At 52.4% G+C, this 22,486-nt stretch overlaps 2 protein-coding genes across 2 annotated transcripts in view; both read right to left on the bottom strand.

Annotated features, from left to right (window-relative positions):
* Nucleotides 1-1,473: 1,473 nt before the first annotated feature.
* Nucleotides 1,474-4,102, bottom strand: LOC141930001 (hydrocephalus-inducing protein-like). The gene is made up of 3 exons (XM_074840243.1): nucleotides 3,884-4,102; nucleotides 2,375-2,540; nucleotides 1,474-2,061 (listed from the first exon to the last, which is right to left on the bottom strand). Exons 1-3 carry the CDS (start codon nucleotides 3,908-3,910, stop codon nucleotides 2,024-2,026), a joined length of 231 nt encoding a protein of 76 aa, XP_074696344.1. The 5' UTR covers nucleotides 3,911-4,102; the 3' UTR covers nucleotides 1,474-2,023.
* Nucleotides 4,103-10,275: 6,173 nt separating this feature from the next.
* Nucleotides 10,276-22,486, bottom strand: part of LOC141929624 (hydrocephalus-inducing protein homolog) — a 107,089-nt gene continuing 94,878 nt past the window's right edge. The window contains 16 exon segments of the mRNA XM_074839357.1: nucleotides 10,276-10,519; nucleotides 11,600-11,652; nucleotides 11,655-11,736; nucleotides 12,114-12,305; nucleotides 12,491-12,552; nucleotides 12,750-12,872; nucleotides 13,071-13,084; nucleotides 13,418-13,531; nucleotides 14,579-14,712; nucleotides 15,388-15,518; nucleotides 16,046-16,220; nucleotides 17,856-17,906; nucleotides 17,908-17,992; nucleotides 18,858-19,059; nucleotides 19,766-19,880; nucleotides 21,813-22,005. Coding sequence (XP_074695458.1) covers nucleotides 10,277-10,519; nucleotides 11,600-11,652; nucleotides 11,655-11,736; nucleotides 12,114-12,305; nucleotides 12,491-12,552; nucleotides 12,750-12,872; nucleotides 13,071-13,084; nucleotides 13,418-13,531; nucleotides 14,579-14,712; nucleotides 15,388-15,518; nucleotides 16,046-16,220; nucleotides 17,856-17,906; nucleotides 17,908-17,992; nucleotides 18,858-19,059; nucleotides 19,766-19,880; nucleotides 21,813-22,005 — 1,969 coding nt within the window. The 3' untranslated portion in view covers nucleotide 10,276.

Genomic DNA, 22,486 nt, shown 5'->3' on the forward strand with positions numbered 1-22,486 from the left:
ATGATGAATGTAATGAAAACATGTCTATCCTGAACGTATCTTTCTTCTTTGTGTAGAGGTAAGTTAACAAGGCTATGGAGCCGGCTGTCCGGCCTTGGGACCAGATGTGTGGCCTTGTTCTGAAAAGAACATACACAAATTAGATAAGCAGGGAAACTCCCTTCGCTTCTCCCTTGAGCCCTGGCCAGGCTCTGGGGGAATCTATTGGAAAGTGACACCAGATATTTTCCGCTCAAAGCAAAGGTGCCAGTTATTCTGCCTTGCTGATTTTTGGTACATGAGGCTGGACCCACTCGCAGCGACTCTGGGTGCCTCAGCTACGGGTGGAGGCACCGCGTAGGATTTCCCACTCGCCGGGAAAGGCTCAACAAATCCTCGCTGCACCCGGGGCTGCCCAGCGCCTGCGGGTCTGGATGATGGAAACGGGTGCAAGTGGGGATGGATCTTTCTTAATCACCATTCTCTCTCTTGTGTAGTAATGATTTGATGCATTACCCTGTATTTTCCTATTTGTTTACTTTAAGTGCACTATTCTGCCTTTTCTTACTGCATGTTTTCTGTAGTACTCTGTTACATTATTTAGTTATCCCCAGTAAAATACACCTACTCTTTTCACTCTGGTGTCCGAGTTTAATTGGTATCCTTAATCAGCAAAACAGCCAGCTGTGCTGAAGCCAGTGCTAAGAGCACCCCAATCTCAGCACCCTACTTCCAGGAATGGCCTCAAGCAGCCACCGAGGAAGAGTGCAAACCTGGGGAAAGTGTGTGTGGTATTTCTACTTGATACTCTCCTGACTGCCCATTGCTTCCGGCTCACCAGTGTCCCAGCCCACCTGTGCTCAGCAGCCCCCAGTGGGACCCTCACAGAGACTGACACGTGCGTGGGGGGTGTGGAGAGATGCCTGCTGTTCAGTACCCACCCAGGACACCTACAGTCCCACCAGCAGGCACGGGGAGGTGTGAAAACAGGCATGTAGCTTCTCAGGGAGCCAGCAGCAACTTGGAAGGGCCCACAGCCCCATGTCCGCACTTACCATTGCGTTAAAGACTCCTTCCTTGTAGGAGAGGAAGGGGAGCTTGTAGTCCTTCTTGGCAGAGCCTGGCACGTCAATGTATTCCAGCCCCTGCAGCACAGAACTGCTTTTCAGGTTTTCTGGTTGTTGCATTTAAGGGCGGAATTAATTTGGTAAGAGATGAATCCCCTTGTGTTCTAGCTGGTCCTCAGAGATGAGAGGGACTAGGGGTGGCTGGACTTATCTCTTAATAGGTATGCCAGTTGGGACCGTGACTATAGGTCTGACCCAGATGCATGAACAGCCTGTATGCTGTAGGTCTGGTTGCATTCAAAAGAAGCCATCAGATTCACGAATAGTACGGTTTATTTTTATGCAACATCTACAGATTCTTTGAGATTGCCTGCGATAAATGCACTAACTGCAGGTTGGCTCTATAGCACTACACAAAAAGAAAACAATTGCAATCACACACACTTAATTCCCAGGTAATCACTCGGCGTAGCCAAGGGCTCAAGTCTTACCAAAAGGCGAGGGGGTGAGTGGGGAGCACAAACCTGCCGATCTGTCCCTCTGATTTGGTGTCGGATTATCGTCCCTCCAAGTTAGGTACAAACTCGGGGTAGTATTTATCCTAGTTTGTATGTGTGAGTGGGTGGGACTGTAGTCAAGCCATTATCTTTTGAGTAACAACACAGTACATTCCTTGGTGCGAGGGGAACAGCTGGTTTTTGTGGGAAAAAGAGGGAGGATGAGGAACAAGGCCGGTAGGCTACTGCAAAAATCATCCCTTGAGAAAGGGGTAGAGCAGGAGATAAATCTGTCCTTGAGATAAGTGAACAAATGGGACCGTGTGATCTACACCTTGCTTCGCATTCCTCCGTGGCGCCACGACAAACACAAATCACTGGACCTCCATCCCGTCCTGTGTTTGCTCTGGGCACCCTGTGTCAAGAAAACGTGTGTTTTACAGATTTTTCACTGTTTTGCTTTTCTCACACTTCCAACTCCTAACACTGGTGTGAGCATGTCCACCACCACGAGGAACCTGTGGGTGAGAAGGATGCAGTGAAGGTCAACAGGAAGGACTCCCACAGGACACCCATCGTGGCAGGGTACAACCCAGCCCCTCTCCTCCTCAATGCCCCTGAGGGAGCCAGCTCTCATCCACCTGGGAGGAAAGCCCTCCGGGATGGGTCTGTGTAGGCAGAACGTGGCTGGCATGATCCCAGACACCTACAGCCAGAAATGGCCAAGGAGAGCGAAAAGCTTGCAGGAAGGAGCTTCCAGGCAGTGGGAAGCCCTTCCTTGTGCCGCTGCAGGGATTGCTGATGGGACGAGACTTCCTGGGCTGGACTCACCTCTGTGTGGCCTGTTCAGCCAGCTGGAGACAGGGATGAGCTCAGTGTAGGAAGTCCTACAGGGCACCTGCTGGAAAATGGTCCCTGAACACTTCGGGGCCTCAGCAGTCCCTCGCAGGAGGTAGTACAAGCCTGTCCTATCCGGCAATGGGAAGTAGAGGGAGCCCTAGAGACAAGGAATAGGATAAGTGAAAGTGAGCTCGCCTGCTCTCTGCCTGGACCAGTCACTGGCTCTCCAGCACACCTGGACAGTCCCATGTCTCAGGCTGCCACCTGAGCAGCTTTGGGCAGGTCCAGCTGGCAGGGCTGTGACCGCAGCCCCGTGTCCTGCGCCGATGGAGATGGCCATGTCGTACCCGCTGGGGCTGGCGCAGCCACAGGACACAGAGGCAGCATGTCTGGGCAGAGCAAGGACACAGCGGCCCTGCAGCAGAGCTGCTCTGACCATCCTAACACCCCTTTCCCTGGGCACATCAGCTGCCAGCCCTGTGCTCGTGCAGGGACAGCCGTGCTAAGGCGGTGGCAGTCCCTGCCAAGCTCGACTGACCCAGCATTACTGCCTGTCAGGGTCCCACCAGCCAGGGTGGGCCATGAAAAGTTCATATCCAGTCCTCATTTTGGGTGCCAGTGGGTCAGAGCCACCTGCCCTGGGGCTTCTCCTCTGCCCCCAGAGCAGCTGAAAGCTGCAGGACTCTTCATGCAGAGCTATACATTAAAGAGATGCTGAGCATGTGCAACTCCACAAGGCACAGATCTGCTGAACACCCCGGAGACTGAGCCCACAAGTCTCTAGCCTCCACTCAGGCCCAAATTCTGGTGTGGTAGAAGGTCAGCTGGAGTGGGACAAGGACCCCAGCTCTCCCCCAGAGCCCTTCTGCACTGACCCCCTTGATTTAAGAGCTTGTCCCTGGTCTGTCTCAGAAAACACTGCCCATGCAAACAGAGGGGCCGGTCACCCCCAGACCTGCAGGAAAGGCTCTTTCCAAAGCTCCTGCATTATGAAGGAGATGTCGAGAGAGATCTCGGTGTCGTTTCCCACCTGACTGCTCATGGCCAGGGGGGCACTGAGAAATGGCGGGGCAGCTTCTCCCCTCTAGTTCCCTGTGTGCTGCAAAAGGGCCTCAGTGCGGGCAGAAGTGGTCGTGCCCAGGCCATGGGGAGCCTGTGCAGCCCACAGGGCTGAGCATGGGGGTCTCTGAGCCTCCCTGGGCTGCACAGGCAGCGACTCGGAGCTGCACAAAACAAACTTCATTTCCTGGACCATCAGACAGCTTGGCTTTTTAGGTTAGCTGCTCCAATACGTTCAGAGGTCAGTCCAGACTTACCACCTGAACTTCCCGTACACATGGCCTCTAGCCACCAAGAAACCCAGCTTCCAACATAGGACCTCAGGATAATTTCCATTCACAGGGGACCTCTGAGGGTCATCTCATCCAACCTCCTGCCCAGAGCAGGGTGAACTATGAGGGTCACACTGTAAGGGTCAGCGTGCTGGCACAGCTCACGTACCCGATGCTTCTTGTTCCCAGAGCTCATGGTTAGGGGTTCATAAGTGATCTTGTAGGGCTTGTTTTGTTGATTGGCCTCCAGATGGAAAAATTCAGGCCCTTTCTAGTGTGGCCCCTCAATGACAGCTTGCACGGTGCAGTCCTCATTGCTCGGGTTGGACAGGAGGATGGTCTGGCTGTGCTTCTCATGCACGGCACACGTGAAAGTCAGTGTCTGCAACAGGAGCACAGAGGCTGCTTGGCCACAGCGAGGAACCCTTTCCACTCTGACTAGCTCTGTGCACAGGGAGCAGCTTTTCCTTGTCGTCTGCAGAATTCCCCGTGATGCAGGACCAGGGAAGCAGTGTGAGGCTTCCTCTCTGCACAGCAATGGAAATCAGAGACAAGTGATACAGCTGTACAGAGGAAATATTTCCATGGGGTAGGAGAGGAATAAGAGGTTGAAACCCAGCTGTCTCTAAGCACAGGTTCTCCCACTGATGGTTCCAGACCCTGACACCACCATGCATATCACTGCTGTCTTAACGTCAGGGTAACACCCAACTCTCACTCAAGCTGTACCCAGCCAGCTCCTGCTATACATAAAGCTGAGTCAAAGGGTGGTTTTGGCTTCTGTTGGCTGGCTGTGGGCTCAAGGGCTGCCTCCATTCAGGCTGGTAACTTCCCACATGCAGCAAAGACCTCAGATGGTCCACTGAAGGGGTGATAGTCCCCCACAATTCAACCCACCATGTTCAGAAGAACAGAAAAACTTCCTACAACTTGCTAGGAAGAAACCCTACAAAGCATCCACATGAAAAACTAGGGGTACAGAGAGCCTCAGAAAAGAAACCGTGTCTAACATCTGGCTGCTGCTCGGCCAAGCCAAGAGCAGGGCACACATCTTCGCTGTGTGATTGACCACGCTTGATGGTTATTGAATTTACCTTCTCCAGGAGCGTCCTCCTCCGTGCCTGCAGCTTGGTAGATGCGGTGTGTGGTGGGCCTGGCTTTCATGGAGAAAACTCCCCCTCCATCCAACGGGTCTATCGTCAACTAAGAAAAGGGAACGCAGAGCACAACCCCACCGGTGTGGGTACAGGATGGCACGTGGATTGACACCACACCGCTGCTGGTCCAGCACAGGGGACCCAGCATGCTTCAAACACAGCTCTTAGCACAAAGTTTAAATAAAATCAGACAGAAAAAAAGGTGTTCAGAGGCATTAGTTATATTTTAATTAAATCCCAAACAGGACAGAAAATACTAAAAGGGGCAGAATGTAATTAAACTACAACAGAGTTTAATTCAAATGTAGTAAAATAGGATCAAATGCAATCTAATGTAACTAGGACATCACATGTGCCCAGGTGAGAACCAAAATATGAGAAGAGAGATGGGGGAAAAAGTACTCCACCAACTTTCTTGTCCTGTGTTTAACTGAAAAGGATAGACTAGTCAGAAAAATCACATTTCCAAGAGGAACTCCCTTCCTGCACAGAAGTCAGTCATTTTCCCATGTTTGCTGGGACCTTCCCAGACCAGAGAGCCCCCTGAGCAGGTCCTCACCGGGACAGGTACGATGCCACCGTTATGAAGGACCAGGGGGAGTTTTTCTGAATCACCCAGCGACAGCTTCTTGAAGAGCAGCAGAGGGTTCCCCTCTTATTGTGAAGGACCGGGTGCAGGACTATCACCTGAGGCAGATTCCCATCTCCACTGATATTGAAGGTCAGGCTCCGTGCTTTAATTGCTGTGGGGCTGCAGGAGAGGTGGAGGAGAGATCATGATGGCTGGTACTAACCCATTCCCCACTTGGCAAGCAGAGAAGCGAGTGCTGCCCGCTGCGTGTTCCCTGGCTGGTTTTCTCCTGTACCCCATGACACAGCTCCCCCTCACCCCTCTCCTCCCAGTCTGATCAGGGCCATTCACAAGACAAATCTGCTCTGAAGAGCCAGAGACTTCCAGAACAGCAGTTAAATATCATTTCACTTCATCGCATCATGCAGTACAGCACGTAAATAATGAGGCAACAGATGAGATGTGGCAAATTTGCTGGCGGCGGTGATGAGAGACATATGCAAAAAGCACAAGCACAGCATGAAAACAGTATAAAAGCAAGAAGGGAAAAATAAATAAATAACACCATCAGTAAAGATTACTTCCAAGGACACTGAAAAAGGAATTGCTTGTTATGGCAGAAAGCTGACTTATCTCCTCCCAGTTCAGCAACTAAAGGGCTGGGGGAGAGCAGGTCAGAGCCCCAGTACACAGGTGCCCGGACAGAGAAACTGGGCTCCTCTTTTACAAGGGGTCCAATCACTCCTTTAACATCAAATATCTTAGTATACGCCCAGTAACCACATCGGATCATCTCAATTTAACACACACAAGGAGGAAATGATGCCTGCTGACTTGCTGGCACAGAAACTGCTACATCTAATCCTTTGTCCATGGAGAGCCCCAGCTCAGCTGTTGCACATCTCCATTTTTTTCTGATTCAGTAACTTCCAGTTGGCTACCTAATATTACACTGTCCTCAGAGTTACTCACACAGGCTAAACTAAGACTCTTACTTTTCTGCTCTGCTCTAACTAGTAGTTACTGCTTCCTATAGGATCTTTGCAGATGACACCCAGTTGGGTGGGAGTGTTGATCTGCTCAAGGGTAGGGAGGCTCTGCAGAGAGACCTGGACAGGCTGGAGCGATGGGCTGAGGCCAACTGGAGGAGTTTCAATAAGGCCAAATGCCGGGTGTGCCCTTGGGCCACAACAACCCCCAGCAGCGCTACAGGCTTGGGGAGGAGTGGCTGGAGAGCTGCCAGTCAGAGAGGGACCTGGGGGGGGTGATTGACAGCTGGCTGAACAGGAGCCAGCAGTGTGCCCAGGTGGCCAAGAAGGCCAATGGCATCCTGGCTTGCATCAGAAATAGCGTGGCCAGCAGGGACAGGGAAGGGATCTTACCCCTGTACTCAGCACTGGTGAGGCTGCACCTCGATGACTGGGCTCAGATTTGGGCCCCTCACTCCAAAAAGGCCATTGAATGACTCGAGCGTGTCCAGAGAAGGGCAACGGAGCTGGTGCAGGATCTGGAGCACAGGTCTGATGGGGAGCGGCTGAGGGAACTGGGGGGGTTTAGTCTGGAGAAGAGGAGGCTGAGGGGAGACCTCATGGCCCTCTACAACTGCCTGAAAGGAGGGTGCAGAGAGGCGGGGTGAGTCTCTTGAGCCAAGGGACCAGCACCAGGACAAGAGGGAATGGCCTCAAGTTGTGCCAGGGAAGGTTTAGACTGGATATTTGAAAACATTTCTTTGCAGAAGGGGTTGTTGGGCGTTGGAATGGGCTGCCCAGGGAGGTGGTGGAGTCCCCATCCCTGGAGGGGTTTAAGAGTAAAGTTGACTTAGCGCTGAGGGATCTGGTGTAGTTGGGAACTATCAGTGTTAGGTCAGTGGTTGGACTGGATGATCTTCAAGGTCTTTTCCAACCCAGACGATTCTGTGATTCTGTAATGCTAAGTACCCTGCCTAGGGCTACTAAGTTAAGGTTAACGAGAGGTCTGTGTGCTCCCAGAGGAGAGGCAGCTATCAGAAAGGTCACCCCCAAGGTTTCCCAGGGTGAGTTACCTTGCCTGGACATCAAGGGAAGCCTCAAAAGTGCACTGGTAGTTCTGCATTGTTTGCGGAGTGAAGGTCACCGTGGCAAAGGCGTGGGAGCAGCTGGGCACACACATCCCAATGGGATCCACCTCGAAAATGTTGCTAATGTAGCTGTTAAGCTTCGGGGAACCCACAGAGCGGTGTTAGGAGGAAACATCCTTCAACGTGATGCAGTCTTATTCATATACACATCATGGGGAACAGCCCCAACAGCGTGTCTTCCTTTCTGCTTCCCTGGGCGGGCTCCTTCCATCCCGGGGGGTGACTCCAAAGCGGTGCTGCCGTAAAGCCCAGGCATGCAAAATGCACTTTGAGTGCTGGGCAGCCATCCCAGCACCCATGGGAGCTGGGGACTGCATGGAAAACCCTGCAAAGAACCTAGAATTGGCCTTAAAGAGAAGGAAAAGACCAGGGAGCCTGAGAAAACAGTCTGCTTTGAGCCCTGGTACATCAGCCCAGCAAAACCCCCAAGTGTGCTCAAATCGAACTCAAATTATTTGCGGTAGCGATGGACCGGAGCCGATGACTCAGAGACCCGGCTAGTCCTGGAGCTCCAGATCAAGTGAGAAGTTCTCCTGGTTTCCTACTGAGCTCCTGGTGTGTATGAGAGCACTGGCTCAGTGTCCACAGGCAGCACGTACGTTTGGGATCCACCTAAGTTTCTGCAATTTGAACAGCAGCAGATTGCACCAAACGGGTATTTTCAAAGAAATTCCCTGAAGCAGAGGGAAACATCTGGCACCCCCCTACAAAGTCTTCTCTGCCACCCACACATGGGCTGGACAACACATTGTACTGTCAAAAACCTCAATCTGTTTCTAACAACTAAGGAATCACAGAATCATTTTGGTTGGAAGGGACCTTGAAGATCATCCAGTCCAACCATTAACCCAGCACTGACAGATCCCAACTCCACCAGATCCCTCAGCGCTGGGTCAACCCGACTCTTCAACCCCTCCAGGGATGGGGACTCCCCCCCTGCCCTGGGCAGCCCATTCCAACGCCCAACAGCCCCTTCTGCAAAGAAATACTTCCTAAGAGCCAGTCTGACCCTGCCCTGGCGCAGCTTGAGGCCATTCCCTCTTGTCCTGGTGCTGGTCCCTTGGCTCAAGAGACTCACCCCGCCTCTCTGCACCCTCCTTTCAGGCAGTTGTAGAGGGCCATGAGGTCTCCCCTCAGCCTCCTCTTCTCCAGACTAAACCCCCCCAGTTCCCTCAGCCGCTCCTCATACAACATGTGCTCCAGACCCTATAGTAGAAAAATACTATTGGCAAAATGAAACTTAACTTAAATGTTCCTTTGACAAACAATGCCACCTCCTTTCTGGTTACATTTATGGAGGGAGGAAATTCAGACTTCGAGGCTCAATTATCACCCGTTGAAGAATGCCGATGCATTGTGAGTATTTGCTCTAAACTCGAGAAGAGGGAAATTTTGACCATACACTTGTCTCTTCCATCCATCTCTCTACCTATCTAGGTGTTTGAATTTGCCTTCACAAATGTGGGTGTCTGTACATTCCACTGGATTCAAATAGTTCTGTCTGTCTACATATGTGTATGTTTTGTGTTTATACACATACACACGCTTTGGTTTAGGGTACCTTGTAGTAAGTTAGTGTGAAACTTGTCATTCTCGAATCTGTAATTACGTTGCTGTTTTAATTATAACATATTCTGCCAAATCACCTTGTTAATCTTTAAACTGGTCCGTCGTGAAGTGCTGCTAAAATTCAACCTTTTGATCTACTTCATACCATTAATTGCTGCTAAATCATAACCGTGTCAAATGTTTCACGGCAACATTACCTGTCCCCTGTCTTTTCTCAAGGACACGGGGAGGTAAGAATAGGGTGAACATGGCCAGGCAATCTGCTCTTTGCCATTTGCTGCTTTGCACAGTCACGTGCAGAAGATGGAAAATTTCCCAAGGAGAAGCCTGTCCAGGCTGTTTCCGCCCTCGGGAGGATTTTGAGTTTGTGCTTTTGGTGCTGGGAAGGAGCAAATATAAGATAGCTGGTGGTATTAGACCCGGTCCTACTGGTTGAAGAACTCATCCAATCCTACTCTTTGTGGTTTAAGGGACAAAGGGGACATCCTGATTCTTTCCCCAGTCCATGGTAGGCAGATATGAGTTTGCTTTGGCTGCACTCAGGGCTGGTAGGGGATGCCTGTTACAAGCCACAGACTTTTACGCTGCAAATCCTCCAGCAAGCTGGGGAATGGGTGGCTGCTAAAAGCCTGGGCTTCCTGTTGGAAGTGTTGGGAGCAAAACCAGTGAAAAACTGCAAAACCCACAGTTGCTGAACACCTGGTGCCTAGAGCAGGTACAGGACAGTGTGAAGATACGGTGGTTTGTCTTGCCATGGCCCCGAGGAAGAGCGCGAAGCGAGGTGGAAGCTGCGTGTTCCCGTTCTTCCGCTTTTCACAAGAAATGTTTTGCACAACTACTCGGAAGTTATACCAAGAAATGTTTTGTGCTACGACTCAAGGTACAGTGGATTGACCCCAGTCCCACCCACACATACATGCACACTTCAGGCAATCTCAAGGAATCTGTCAATGTTTGAAAAGAATAAACCGTGCTATTTGTGCATCTCACTGCTCCTTTTGAACGCGGCCGGACCTACAGCATCTGAGTTGTTTGTGCATCTGGTGTCAGACCTATAGTCACGGCAAGAATTGGCCTATCTATTAAGAGATAAGTCCAGCTGCCCCTAGCCCCTCTGATCTTTCAGGAATGGCTAGAACGCAAGGGGATTTATTTCTTACCAAATTTATTTGTCATCTTAAACAAAACACAATGTGAGTAAAACTCGATGGGGAACTCACATGGGTTCTTCACCACCACCGTCCCCTCTGCTCCACGGCTGTACGGCAGCAACGGTCCCAGCTTGAGCACTAGGGGGTTGAACTCCAGCTGTGGCTCCAGCCCATGCCCTGAGACCTGCAGCTGGAGGTGCTGGCTGCTCTGGCAAATCTTCAGCTCGCTTTGGTAGGACTTCTGAAAAGAGAGAAGCACAGAAAGCTCCTCCATCAAGTCCCAAGTGACAGGGCCTCAAATTCAACCCTTGTCCCGAGGGCAGTGCTGTCACCAGGACCTCTAAGGGGAATGGAAAACAGAGGTTGACTTAGAGCAGGGGCTACAGCACCTGCATGCTGGCTCTGAGTAACTGGGATGAGTCCTGGTGTGAAGCGTAACTGGATATTTGGGTGTCAGATGAATCCAAAATGGACCATCTGGTGTTTTCACCGAGTCACCAGGGAGCACGATGCTCATGAGGGTTATGCTGCCCAGACACATTCCTGGCACTGCTGCATCAGGCAAACCTCAGCTCTGTGAATGAGGCAGATGAGCTCTCACTGCCTAGAAATAAGGGTCGTCTTCTCTGCTCAGTGTTTGGCTCTGGTCAAAACCAGACACAAGATGGTTACATCTCTACTAGCAATTAAAACATCCCTGGGACTGTTCCCAGGCACAGAAGCACTTCTGTCCATCCTGCTACACACTGCCAGTTTCCAAGTCACGGTGGCCACAGGCAAACTGCCTTTGGGAACGCTCCATCATTTCAGCTGACTCCCAGACTGCCTGGGAACGTGTAGGCAGGCTGGGCCAGAGCCAGAGGGACTGCTGGCAGCACACCACTCCAGGCAACTGTCCTGTCATGCCCAGGAAGGTGCCTGGTGGCTGTTTTGTCTGCTGGTACCAGCAGCAGGACTTGCCTAGATTGTCTCTTCCAGGGTTATCCCCTGGGAGCGCGCCAGCTGCTCTGCACCAGGGCGTTGCAGCCTGCAAATACGCCTGCGCAAGGGGGAAGATGAGGGCAAACAGGCAGATTTCCACCCCCCGTGTGCCAAGAGGCAGCCACCCCACAGTGCCCTGATGCTCTCTGAGCAAGCTCCCCAGGGGGATTTCCAAGACCATCTCAGAAGAGTGTGCTGCAGGGAAAACTGAGGCACAGGGGTTACGGGGCTTGCAGAAAGCTCTCTGTGGAGGAAGACCCCATGTCCTCCTCCCTGTGCTGGGCTCTCGTTACCACACTGCCCTGCCAGACCTCCTGGGGGTGACACTCACCCATCTCACCTCTTCTGTGGGTGAAAACCTGACTCACACGTTGTGTCGCTGTCTTGGAGCGAGGGTAGCGCCTCGAAGACACAGGGCTGGGCCTTCAGCTTCTGGGGCAGCTTCTGACACACCCTCGCTGTCCAACGTTTGTCCACCTGAGCACAAAAAACAATTGTGTGAGGTCTCCTTGGTCTGCGAGGACAGACCCGTGGTTCCTGCAGTGCTCTGAGACACTGTCATGGTGCTGAGCACACCCACAGCCACCCCTGGCCTAGAACCGGAGTGAAAACATGTCAGCAGGGCAGGCAGATGCGGAGGCACCGTCCTCAGAAGAGGAGGAATGGGTGAAGGTGGCAGAGAAGTGAAGCACCAGCTAATGCACAGGTCCAGGTGAGCCAGCCTTGCTCTGTACCCTCCAAAGCTTCCTCAGACGAGCTGCAGCCCAAGTGCTCACACAGCCACAGGGGCAGAAAAGGCAAGAGAGGCAAAACCCAACCGAGAAGTTACGTGTTACACATTGTCTGTGCTTTACCTTCTTAACAGGCTCATTTATAGTGATGAGCCAGTTACAGGGGACCTGGAGCTGATTGTGGAGCTGGATGGTTTCTTCCTGGTACTGCCCACACTGGAGAGTGGAGAACTCCAGTCTGTCCCTGGAGACAAAGAGGGATGGCATGGCCACGCTGGCATGGAGGTGGACGTGGAACCTGGGGCCTCCTGCTACCTCGGGAAGGACAGAGCATCCAGCTGAGAGCCCCGGTGACATCTGCTGCTGTCCCCAACCTGCCACCTGCCCCGAGAGTGCTGCGGGCACAGCAGGGTGAGGAAGCATGGGGTAGGTACCTTGATGGGCAGGAGCACGTCCGCCTCTCCCAGTGGCAGGTCAGCACTCTATGGGTTGAAGAGCACTTTGAACATCTCGGTCTCGCAGTAGGGCAGATGCTTCACGTGGTCCAGCTCCACACTGAAACCTTGAACAGATGAAAATAAAGCAGCTGAGATACATAATCAACATGAAAGTGTCACAAGCACGTTAAGACTATAGGGGTATCCTGGCTGGCAGCTCTGTAAAGGACCCCTTTGCATCTGTGGAGAAGCTTGCCACTCTTTCTCCCTCATCACCACACAAGGAGAAAGGGTTTTCACCGCCAGAATCCAAGACCCACACGGTAAAAAGGAAACGTCAGTTGAGAAGCTCTGGCAATTCCTTCATCAGGCGTCCCAGGGGAGGATGCACAGACCTCTCCAAAGGAGAACTTCCAACTAAGATTCCCCCATGCCATGGTGCTCCCTGAAAAACAGTTTAGAGGAAACACCTGACCACCCTTCAGACACAGCAAGTCACCACTTGATGGTACTGCAGCCTTACCTCAAGGCCTGTTTCGGAAGCCTGTTTCAATACAACAGAGGACCTCACAGGCTGTTTTCTCAATAAAGGCTGAACAGAAGTGCTATGACATTACCAACTTTAAACAAAGCGCTTCCAAACCATGAAGGGTCCATCTGTTTGCAACACAAGCCCATGAAGTGCCCAAAGAAACTCAGATGGTGCTCATGGTAGCCAAGAGCAGAAGATGCTGAGAGGTGACCAAGGTGACCAGCCCATCTAGCCCCTACGATGATGTGTTAGGGCAGGCACAGGCAGGCCGGGTCTCTAAGCACTGCTGGCCAGGAGAACTCAGGCTCTAAGGCACCAGGCAGAGGGTCCCAAGGAGGAAAAAGCTATACAAACAAGCACTCAAAAAACTCCCCATGTCCAGTGGCTGAAGTTCATCTGTCAGAGACAGCTCCTTCAAGCCCATGTGAAGTCTCTCCAGCACTGGTTACCTGTGTCACGCAGCATGGAAGGACACAGGGAACTGCCCGGTGTTGGTGATCTTCACGATGTGCGTGTGGATGTTACCAAGAATGAGGTAGCCAAAGTCCAGGATGTGCTCGGGCAGCTCAGCTCTGAAAGGAGTAAGGACAGTCCTTAAACCACAGCCTGGCTACATTCCCAAGAGCATGGAAGATGCAAATAAAGTGGATATTTCTGTATTCCCTGCTGTAAAAATTAAACTCAAGCCCGTGAAACCCAAGGCTTGACCACCTGGTAATAAGACTTTGGTAAGTCACAGAGAATGTAGCTCCTAGGTTTTATCAGCTACCAATAGGACCTTAAAATAAAACTAGTTTAAAATGGATTCTGGTCACAGCTCCTCTGCTATGGAAAGCAATTAAACCAGTGAGACCTCCACTGGTCTCAATGAAACTGCTAAGCTTGGTGTACAGCCCCAGCCTGAAACTGCTTCAGGACCTTGCCATAAGATTTGCCTGCACAGGAAATCTTCACTGCTCTGCAACCAGACCTGTCCCCAAAGCAACAGCGGCAAATGCAGTAATCAACACCTACAAGATTCATGGGAAGGTCCTTTTCCAGAGCAATCACTCTCGGGAAAGCACATACGTGATCTGTTTTGCAGAGCATCTTCTTCCTGAACTGGAGCCTACCATGCCCATGCCTCCTCATGAAGGAGCAGAGGGAAGGACCAAATTACCGAGGTAAGCCCTGCAGTCCCACCAGCATCCACGCCACCCAATTTAGGGTTTGTCAAGGGTTTGTCAACCTGTGCGTTTCCCTGCTCTTTTTGCTCAGTGTGGTCTGTTAGCTGGAACAAAGATGCCAGCTTTGAGTTGCCTCTTTCAGAGCTGGTCAGCAGGGATGATGTCAGTGCTGTCTGGAAGGGCTTAATGCTCTGCAGTGAACCCCCTCAGCCCTAAGAGCAGAACCCAGCATCTGTGGGGAGTTGAGCACCTCCAAAGTTCAGGGTGGCTCTGTGGAAGTGAGGACACTCAGCTGCTCACAGGGAGCATGTCAAAGCTACCAGGATCGGACCCTTTCTGAAGTCCCCAGCTCTTCCCAGCTCTGCAGACACAAGGAGCTCTCCGGAGCAGGGGTGCACTGCTGGGTGTTACCCTTGGGGCACCTGGAGATAGGGTACAGGAGGCCCTACTAACTTGAGAAGCCTCTGATGAGTGTGCTGGTCAAAGGCAGTGGCCTCTGGGGGACCAGAGGCGAGAGCTTTCTGCTGCTCCCAGGCGTGTTCCTCTATCAGCATCTGCTCCATCTGCATCTGCAGCCGAGGGTCCAACTGAGGGAAGGACAGGCAGTGGCTGGTTAGCAACGGTCCTTCCCAAGGCTCCCCCCCTGCTCTTGTTGAGAGGGGTGATGGGGTCCTTCTGTCTCGCTGCTCAGTGTCTGTGACTCCTCCTGCTCTCTTAGCCAGGGCCTCATCTCAAGGGAAATGAACTCCAGCATCTTTGCCTGCCCAGTCACTGTTACAAAAGCTGATCTGGGCAGACAAACAGACAGACAAGCCAGGAACCTTCCAGAGCTCCAAGTATTTGCCTGCCCCCAGCCAGTGCCAAAGCAGCTTGGACAAAAGCTCTCTTGAAAATGAAGCCACGGTAAAGCTGGTGTCTCTTAGATATCAACACTGGCAGCACAGTCCCAGGGCACAGTCAGGCTGCTGACATTAAGCTCTGTAAACCTGGCAGGGCTTGGGTGGTGAGCAACAAATACCCCAGTGGTGACCTACATCTCCATCCCAAAGTACCATAAATTCAATCACTTGAGCAGGGTCTTCAGGATCTCTCCCTGGGGCAGCCCTGGGGGCAATGCTGAGCTGATGCAGGATCATGGGCAGGTGTGGGCAGGGAGGTCCCAAGTGCCAGCAGGGCACCAGGAAGCCTGCTGCGGGCTGCAAGGGACCAAATGACACCGGGGGAGGGTGGCACGCGCCGAACGGGGCAGCAGCCATCCTCACCATGGTGTCCAAGTTGTCTGGGGGTGGCTCCATGGCCGCAGCCTCCTGCAGAACAGCTGCTTCCTCTCCCTGGTTGTCTTCTTCCATCTTTTCCATCACCTCCTTGAGGACCTTATCATATTTTTCATTTCCTGAAGGAAGAAAACCAGGTATCTCCTATCCACAGATAGAAGTGTGGGCACAGCACCATTCCCATTTAAGCTGGGAAGCCCCACTCCCCTGACACTGGCCTCTCCCAGAAACACCCTCCTCAAGCAATGTATGGAAAAGATGCTGCTTTTCCTCTACCAATCCTGATGTTCATTCCCACTGATCTTGCTCCCCACATAGGAGCATCTCATCCCCTGCAGTGTGATGCAAATCCAACCCTGTCAAAATCCCTGCCAGCCTGTGCTCAGCTTTCCCAAACATTTCTGTCTAGCCATCGCCCCTCCAGGACTCCGACACATGTGCTGGCAAGCTCTGCGGGATGGTTCCTGGGGCAAAGCCCACATGGGCTCATCTGCCAGAGCCTCAGGAAGAAACCAGGGGGTTGAGTGTTGGTCTGACAGCCCTGAAACCTCCAGGCTCGGTGGAGGCAGGTGTGAGCTGCCCTATGGGCATATGACATGGGGAAAGAACAGGGGACCCTCCTGGGGAGCAGAAAGGCCGTGCTCACCTTTGATGTTCCTGGGCAGGTCCAAGTAGATCCTGAGAAAGCTCCCCTCTCCTTTCAGGGAGATTTCTTTGGGTTCCAGGTGATCCACTTGGACCTGGAAAGTCCTGCAGAAGACTCCAGGCACTCCTGGCAGGTAGACTTGCAGCACTTGCTCCTGGCCAGGTCCAACGTAACCCTGCAGGGTGTGGGAGAAGAGGGAGGGAATGCACCAAAGAAGGTTTGGTGGAGGGATGGCTCAGACAACAGACACGCTGAGAAGGCTGGTTCTCATATATAAGAAAGTATCAGACAACATCACTTTGTGGCTTTCCTGTATCCAAAAGCTGAAGTCTCCTACACCAGTCCTTCAGAGGGCTCGTAGGGATGCATTCCCCCAGGACAGACCTACAGACGGGCCCTTGCTCAGCATGAGCACAGCTCTGCCCCTAACGCTGTTCACCCTCTGCTAGCAAGAGCCAGACTGAAGAAATAAAAGCTCTTTTACCAGCCACTACAGAAAATAAGTGAAGCGCCCACACTCTCAGCACGGCCAGCAGCTCCTGCCACAGCACATCAGCGGTTCCCAGGCTGGTGTTGAAGGGCCTGACCCCTTATAATGATCCCAACCAAACAGCTCCTGCCTGCGTGGTTACACCGAGGGTGCGTGAGCCTGTCCAGACTCACCGTGACCTGCAAACATGCATCTCTGGAAAGGCAGGAGCAGAGACTAGGACAAGATCTGGGGAAGGTGTTGCCAGGGAGGGCAGCTCCTCTCTGGGCTTCCTGAAAAGCTGCCCGAGCCCCAGGCTGGGCTCACACCAGCCAGGTTGAGAGCAAATGTGAGCAGACAGCAACACAGCCCTGGGCGATGGGACAGAGCCACAGCTTTCCTCGGCTCACCCTCTGCACGCTGGGCTGGACCCTTGGCTCCCCACTCCCCTTCACGCTGCCGGGAGAAGCTGCTGAGCGGGACAGATCCTGCCACTTGGTGCCCTGAGCCCCTGGTGCAGCACAGAACACAGCTGCAGCGAAAGCCAGCCCTGCCAAGCTGCCAGCACCAATGGGGCTGTCACAGCAACTGACTGCGCGGGTCCAAGCAGAGCTGGGTCTTCGGAAGCTTGCAGGAAGAGGGCATCAGTGTGTCATCCCTTGGAGGAGACAGGCATGAGGAAATGTGAATGCTGTTTGGCTTCCTCTTCCCACTGCAAAAAGGGACTAGACAGAAATGCTGCTCCAGCTCAAAGACAGCCACGCAGGACTGAGAAGCTGGGATGGTGGGATGCTGCAAACTCCTCTCCTCACTCTTCCCCTCACTGTCACACAGAGCTGCTGCAGAGCAGCAAAGCTGTGGGAGTGGGGGACCGGTACAGGGGCTGCTACAATTTCTGGCAAAGCAAATTCATGCCCAAGTGAGAGAGAGCGTTTAAGTCCCGCTTAGTGCTGGCAGGGTGTGTTACAGGCAGGGACAAGGAGTAAGCCCTGTCTGATCACACACCCTGGGCAAGGTGACCCTCAGGAGAGCTGGCACAGTCCAGCCCCAGTGCCCGCACAGCTGGAGCGCTCAGCAGTTGGGGTCCCCAGAGCCACCGAAGCGCTGGTGTCTCCAGCTGGTGGCTGCTGTGTGACAGCAGGGTCACCTGCCAGCAAAGGCCATGAAGGGAGTCCATTAGGACTGAGCTTGCTTGAACTTCCCATCCCTGCAGCAGCAACTGCTTACAGCCCTGTCTGCCTTTGTGGGTTGTTTTTTTAATTTTTTTGTATTATTTTTTCCCCCTCCTGGGCAGCCTGACCCAGAGCCAGGGTTAACCACTCGTGCCACCTCTGTAGTCACCGTGCTGGGCAGGACCAGGGGCACGCCGGGCAGAGGGCTGTCTGCGGTGCCTTAGCACCACGTAGGTGAATCCCATCTTCCCGCTGTTCTGCAGGGTGACCTCTGCTTCGGTGACTTTGTTAAACAGCTGAAGAGAGGACAGAGGAGTGGGAAGCTGAAGGCACAGGCCTGATACTGGGAACCTCCTTCTGCTTTCATTGGGATGAGAGCAAATGAACACAACATGGGAGACAAGCAGAGGCAGAGGAGATAACGGGCACTTGAGTCTCCCAAGTTAACCTGGGGAACCCACCGCCACAGGGCACCCCTTAGCCCTATACAGGAACAGACATTGATGGCAGCATGAAGAGAGGCAATACCAGAGATCAGTAATAAGGAAACCAAAGAGGAGAGCAGCTCACTGCACTTTATGGCATCATCTCACACCCAGCTGAAACAAAGGAGGTGGCATCAAGTCATTGCAGAAGAAAAGGCACCCACAGTGACAACAAAAGGGGAGACAGTGCAATATGTACAGAGCCAACAGCTAGAAATATCAGTGGGGTTTTTAACTGAAAAGGAGTCAAGGGGGGATTATTCTGGGACATTCTCTCCAGCTACAGTGACTGGGAAGCCCAAGTTAACTTCCTCCCTGGTTTATTTTGTTGATTAATCAAGAACATTAAAAGAAGGCATCTCCTTGGACCTCAGACTTTAGGAGTGGATCAGTGGATGGATGCCTCAGGGCACATCCCTCTGGAGATCACCACTGGGACCCTGCCTGCCCCAGGAGGCAGCGTTAGTTACCTTGAGGAAGAGGAATTCCCAGCTGGAGGCGGGTGGAGATGGCCATTAAAAACCAGCTTGGATGCAGGACGTATCACTCCAAGGTTGTACTTCCAAGCCATAGAGCCAACAGTTGGGAAGGGGAGAGAGCCCTAGCCCTAGGTGGGCAGCAACCCGCCGGTGATGGTTTCACAACAAGGACCTCTGCCAAGAGAATTGTGCGGTATCTGCAGCCTGCAGTCGATCCCCGTGACGTCTAGGAGGTAGTTGATGAGCGAATCCTCCCCACTCAACGCAATCTTGTAGGTCGGGCCTCCCTCCACCCTGCACAGCACCATGACATGGGCAATGATATTTGTGTGGCCAAAGAAGGTGAACATGACCCGCTGGCTCTCGCCCGGCTGCAGCACACCGTAGAGCGGCAGGACATCGAAAACCTGGAGGTAGGTGAGGAGAGATCAAGATGTCGAGCATGGAAATTGATGCAGAAGAGCAGCCACGGCTTGGAGCAAAGTACGGACACAGCTGGAGGGGCCTCTTCCTGAAACACAGGCAAAATCATCCTAATCTCATCCTGTATCCATTCCACTTACCAGTGGAGGAGCCATGGGAAAAATCTTCTCCCATACTCACTCATTAATGCATTAATTAAGACACTACATTAAAGTAAACTGGAATGTCTCCTGGCAGCAAGAAATTCTCTTGGCTGCAGAACTTGCCTTTAAAAGCACCTTCTACTGCCTTTAGAAAAACACGATATTTGGAGGTGAAAGCCCTTAGAGCCGGGGGGAGGACTCCAGCCCAGCTCATCTGACTCCTCACGCTTTTCACTCTCTCTCTCTGATTTGCCTGCTGCTCTCTCTCAAGATGCTACAGCAAAAGCTACTGCAGAAATTTCCAACTGACCACTTGATTAGTAACAAGATGAATAATGCCCTCCATAGCTGCTGCACAGGTGACATCCTTGGTCAACCCTACGACATGTCCTGCATGGCAGTGACCAGATGCTTCAGCAGGGCTGTGGATGTGCTTGAGGGATGTCAGGCCACTCTGTGAGCAGCATCGAGGGCCACCAGTGGGAGTGGGAGCTACATAACTGCTTGCTGGAACTGGAAACGTGGCACAAGACAGATTCCCACTTAATTCCTCCATTCCCAAGGCGAGGGGCTCTGCCTCCACAAACTGCACCAAATTCTTGACCCCCACCAGGCTCTGAGTCTCCACAGCACCTTCCAGCTCCGCAGCAGTGGATGGCAGCAGCTGGAAAACAAGCACCATGGGCTGCAGTGAGCAGCTGGCTGGTCTGGGTGAGACCACTCTGCTGCAGGCTCCGCTACCTCATCAAGCAGCTGAGATGGGACCTGGGTGCAAATCAAGTACAGGTATGTCCGTGCCATCCGTTGAGTGTGGGTCCAAGCCCACCCACAGATGAGACACAGGCTCCATCTGCACTTCCTACACGCAAGCTCGCATGGGGAAGCTGAGTGCACCCAGCACTCAGTCGTGGCAGAGACCTCAAGGGCATTTTGCACCCCTGTGCCAGCCCAGCTTTGCTCACTCCTGCCCAAGGAACGTGCCAAGAACCCCATGCCTCCACAGGTTAGGTTCTTCAGGACAAAAACAGGAACACAGCTGCAAGTGAGAAGTATCAAAACCAGGAAATTAAGGACTTAGAAAGGGCTTGGCACAACTATCCAATTTCAGAGAGTGCTTAGGTTTCATCTCATGCACCCATCAGTGCTGGAGAGCTGAGGATCTCCACCAGGTCATTCTTCTTGAATGACACTTTCCTGAAGAAGGCAGCCGAGATGTTCTTCTGTTTTGCAGCAGCTGAGAGCTGGTGTTTGACCTCAGAGGTGCCATCTTTCAAAAGGAACCTCATCCCTGGGCTTCTGACCCTAATTTAGTGAGTGAGGGCTTTGTGAGTGCTCCTCAAATGTAATAATACCTGCTTCTTCAGTACTGTGAAGTGCTTTGTGCTGGAGCCTTGACATCAGCAGAATCTGCAAGAATATTTATGAGACATCTTTACCCTTAATCAGAGGCTACATCTCCCCAGTAGATAAAGCACTGGGGAGGGCCGAGTCTTCTCATGTTTCAATACTCCTCCTCTCATCTCCACATTTTCATACCTAGCAAAGCTTTGCCAAGCACGTATTCCCAAAGATGCTAACCCACATCTTTCCTAGGCCTATGGTCTCCCACCTCCCCAGGGAGGCTACGTGGATATTGCCTTGATACAGTGACACAAGCAGAAGATGAAGCTGCAAATCCAGACATATCCTTTGAAGCAATTCTGGATCCTACTTAGCCATATCTACTCGAATTTCTCTGGTTTATTTGTGCATACATGGCAACAAAGCAGGAAATAAAGATGATTTCATGCTTCTATCTGAAAACATTCAGCCACGCTATTCTTTACGTCTACAGGGCATCATTTCTTCTGATTCAGAAAAAAATGTGCAGAGTTATAATGTTAAAACGACTGGTATTTGGATGTGAGCAGGTGCAACCCCTCTCCTTGAACTTAATGCCAACGCCAGCACTTTCAGAACCTCCTGTGCTTTCTTACATCCTTCTTTATTGCCCCAGGAGCAGCCTCTGTCCCACACAATGCAGAACAAGGCGCCAGTTCCCACTGGCATGGAGGTCAAGCTCCAAAGCACCAAGGTTCACCAGGAAGGTCAGATGACCAAAGGCCATTTTCCATGCCAGGAGGAAGAGACAGCAACTTTGCAAAGTCTTGTTTTATCAAAGACAGCTCTGTGGCCATCACTGCAATGCTGCAGGTCTCAGGTGAAGGCAGAGACGTGAAAATGGGCAGCTCTAGCTGGGGTTGAGAAGGTGGTACATGGAGATCACAGTACTTGGCACAGCTTGATACAGGAAGGAAACTGGAAGCCTTCACATCGTGATGCAGATAGAAGCCTCATTTTACATTGTAAAAAAAAACAAGCCAAAAAAAATCCCAAACTCAGCATAGGTCTGTAGGATCTGAGTGGGCTTCTCCAAGCAAAACTATCCCATTTCTCCCTCCGCAGAAGCTCCGTGTCCAGCTGCTGGCCCGGCTGCCCAGCCCACCCTCAGGGCACACGACAGCAGGGCAACAGAAAGGCGGGTTGGCACGAGCACGGCTTTTTGGTGGCAAGCTGGGGGAGGCAACGCAAGTGGTAGGTCTACAAGAAAATCTACCTTTGCTTCCAGGGAGTCATCTGCATCTGCTGGCTCTTGGGCAGGATCCCCCACTGCTCCCCAGGCTTCGGCTGGCTCCTCCACACCTCCATCCCTGCAGCTGCTCCCTGCAGGCGCTGAGTGCGCCGACCAGGCTCCCTCCTCCCTTGGTGGTTGGGGTTTGATGAAAAATTTAGGTGCTGGAGGGCTGAACCTGAAAAATAACATAACTTTGATCATGAACCTGCAGTGGGGGGGAGAGAAACCTGCACAAGCAGCTCCTCAGCAGGATGAGACTCCTGGCTGGGCACTGGTGGTGTGAACTCAGTAATGGGTCTGACCCAGCAGCTCTGAAACCAGGATGGAGATGACCCAGCAGCTCCGAAACCAGGATGGAGATGACCCAGCAGCTCCAAAACCAGGATGGAGCAGGTCAACATATGGGGCTGCCTAGGGATGATGCTGGTATAGTGGTGGCACAGGCAGCTGGCAACTAGTTGCAAGGAGAAATGGAAGGGGACACAGGTGAACGCCTTGTGGGGAAGTAAAAAGCACAGCAGGAAAGGAAGAGAGACACAAACTGTGTAAAAAGGTGAGACTGAGAAACAAAGGGACAGATCCGGACAGCAACAAGCCAGTGCAGACCCACCAGTGCCCCCCTGAAAGCACCCACCGCTGCAGACTGTGCCTCCCCC

Source organism: Strix aluco, chromosome 14, assembly GCF_031877795.1.
Source record: "Strix aluco isolate bStrAlu1 chromosome 14, bStrAlu1.hap1, whole genome shotgun sequence".
Classification (NCBI taxonomy): Eukaryota; Metazoa; Chordata; class Aves; order Strigiformes; family Strigidae; genus Strix; species Strix aluco.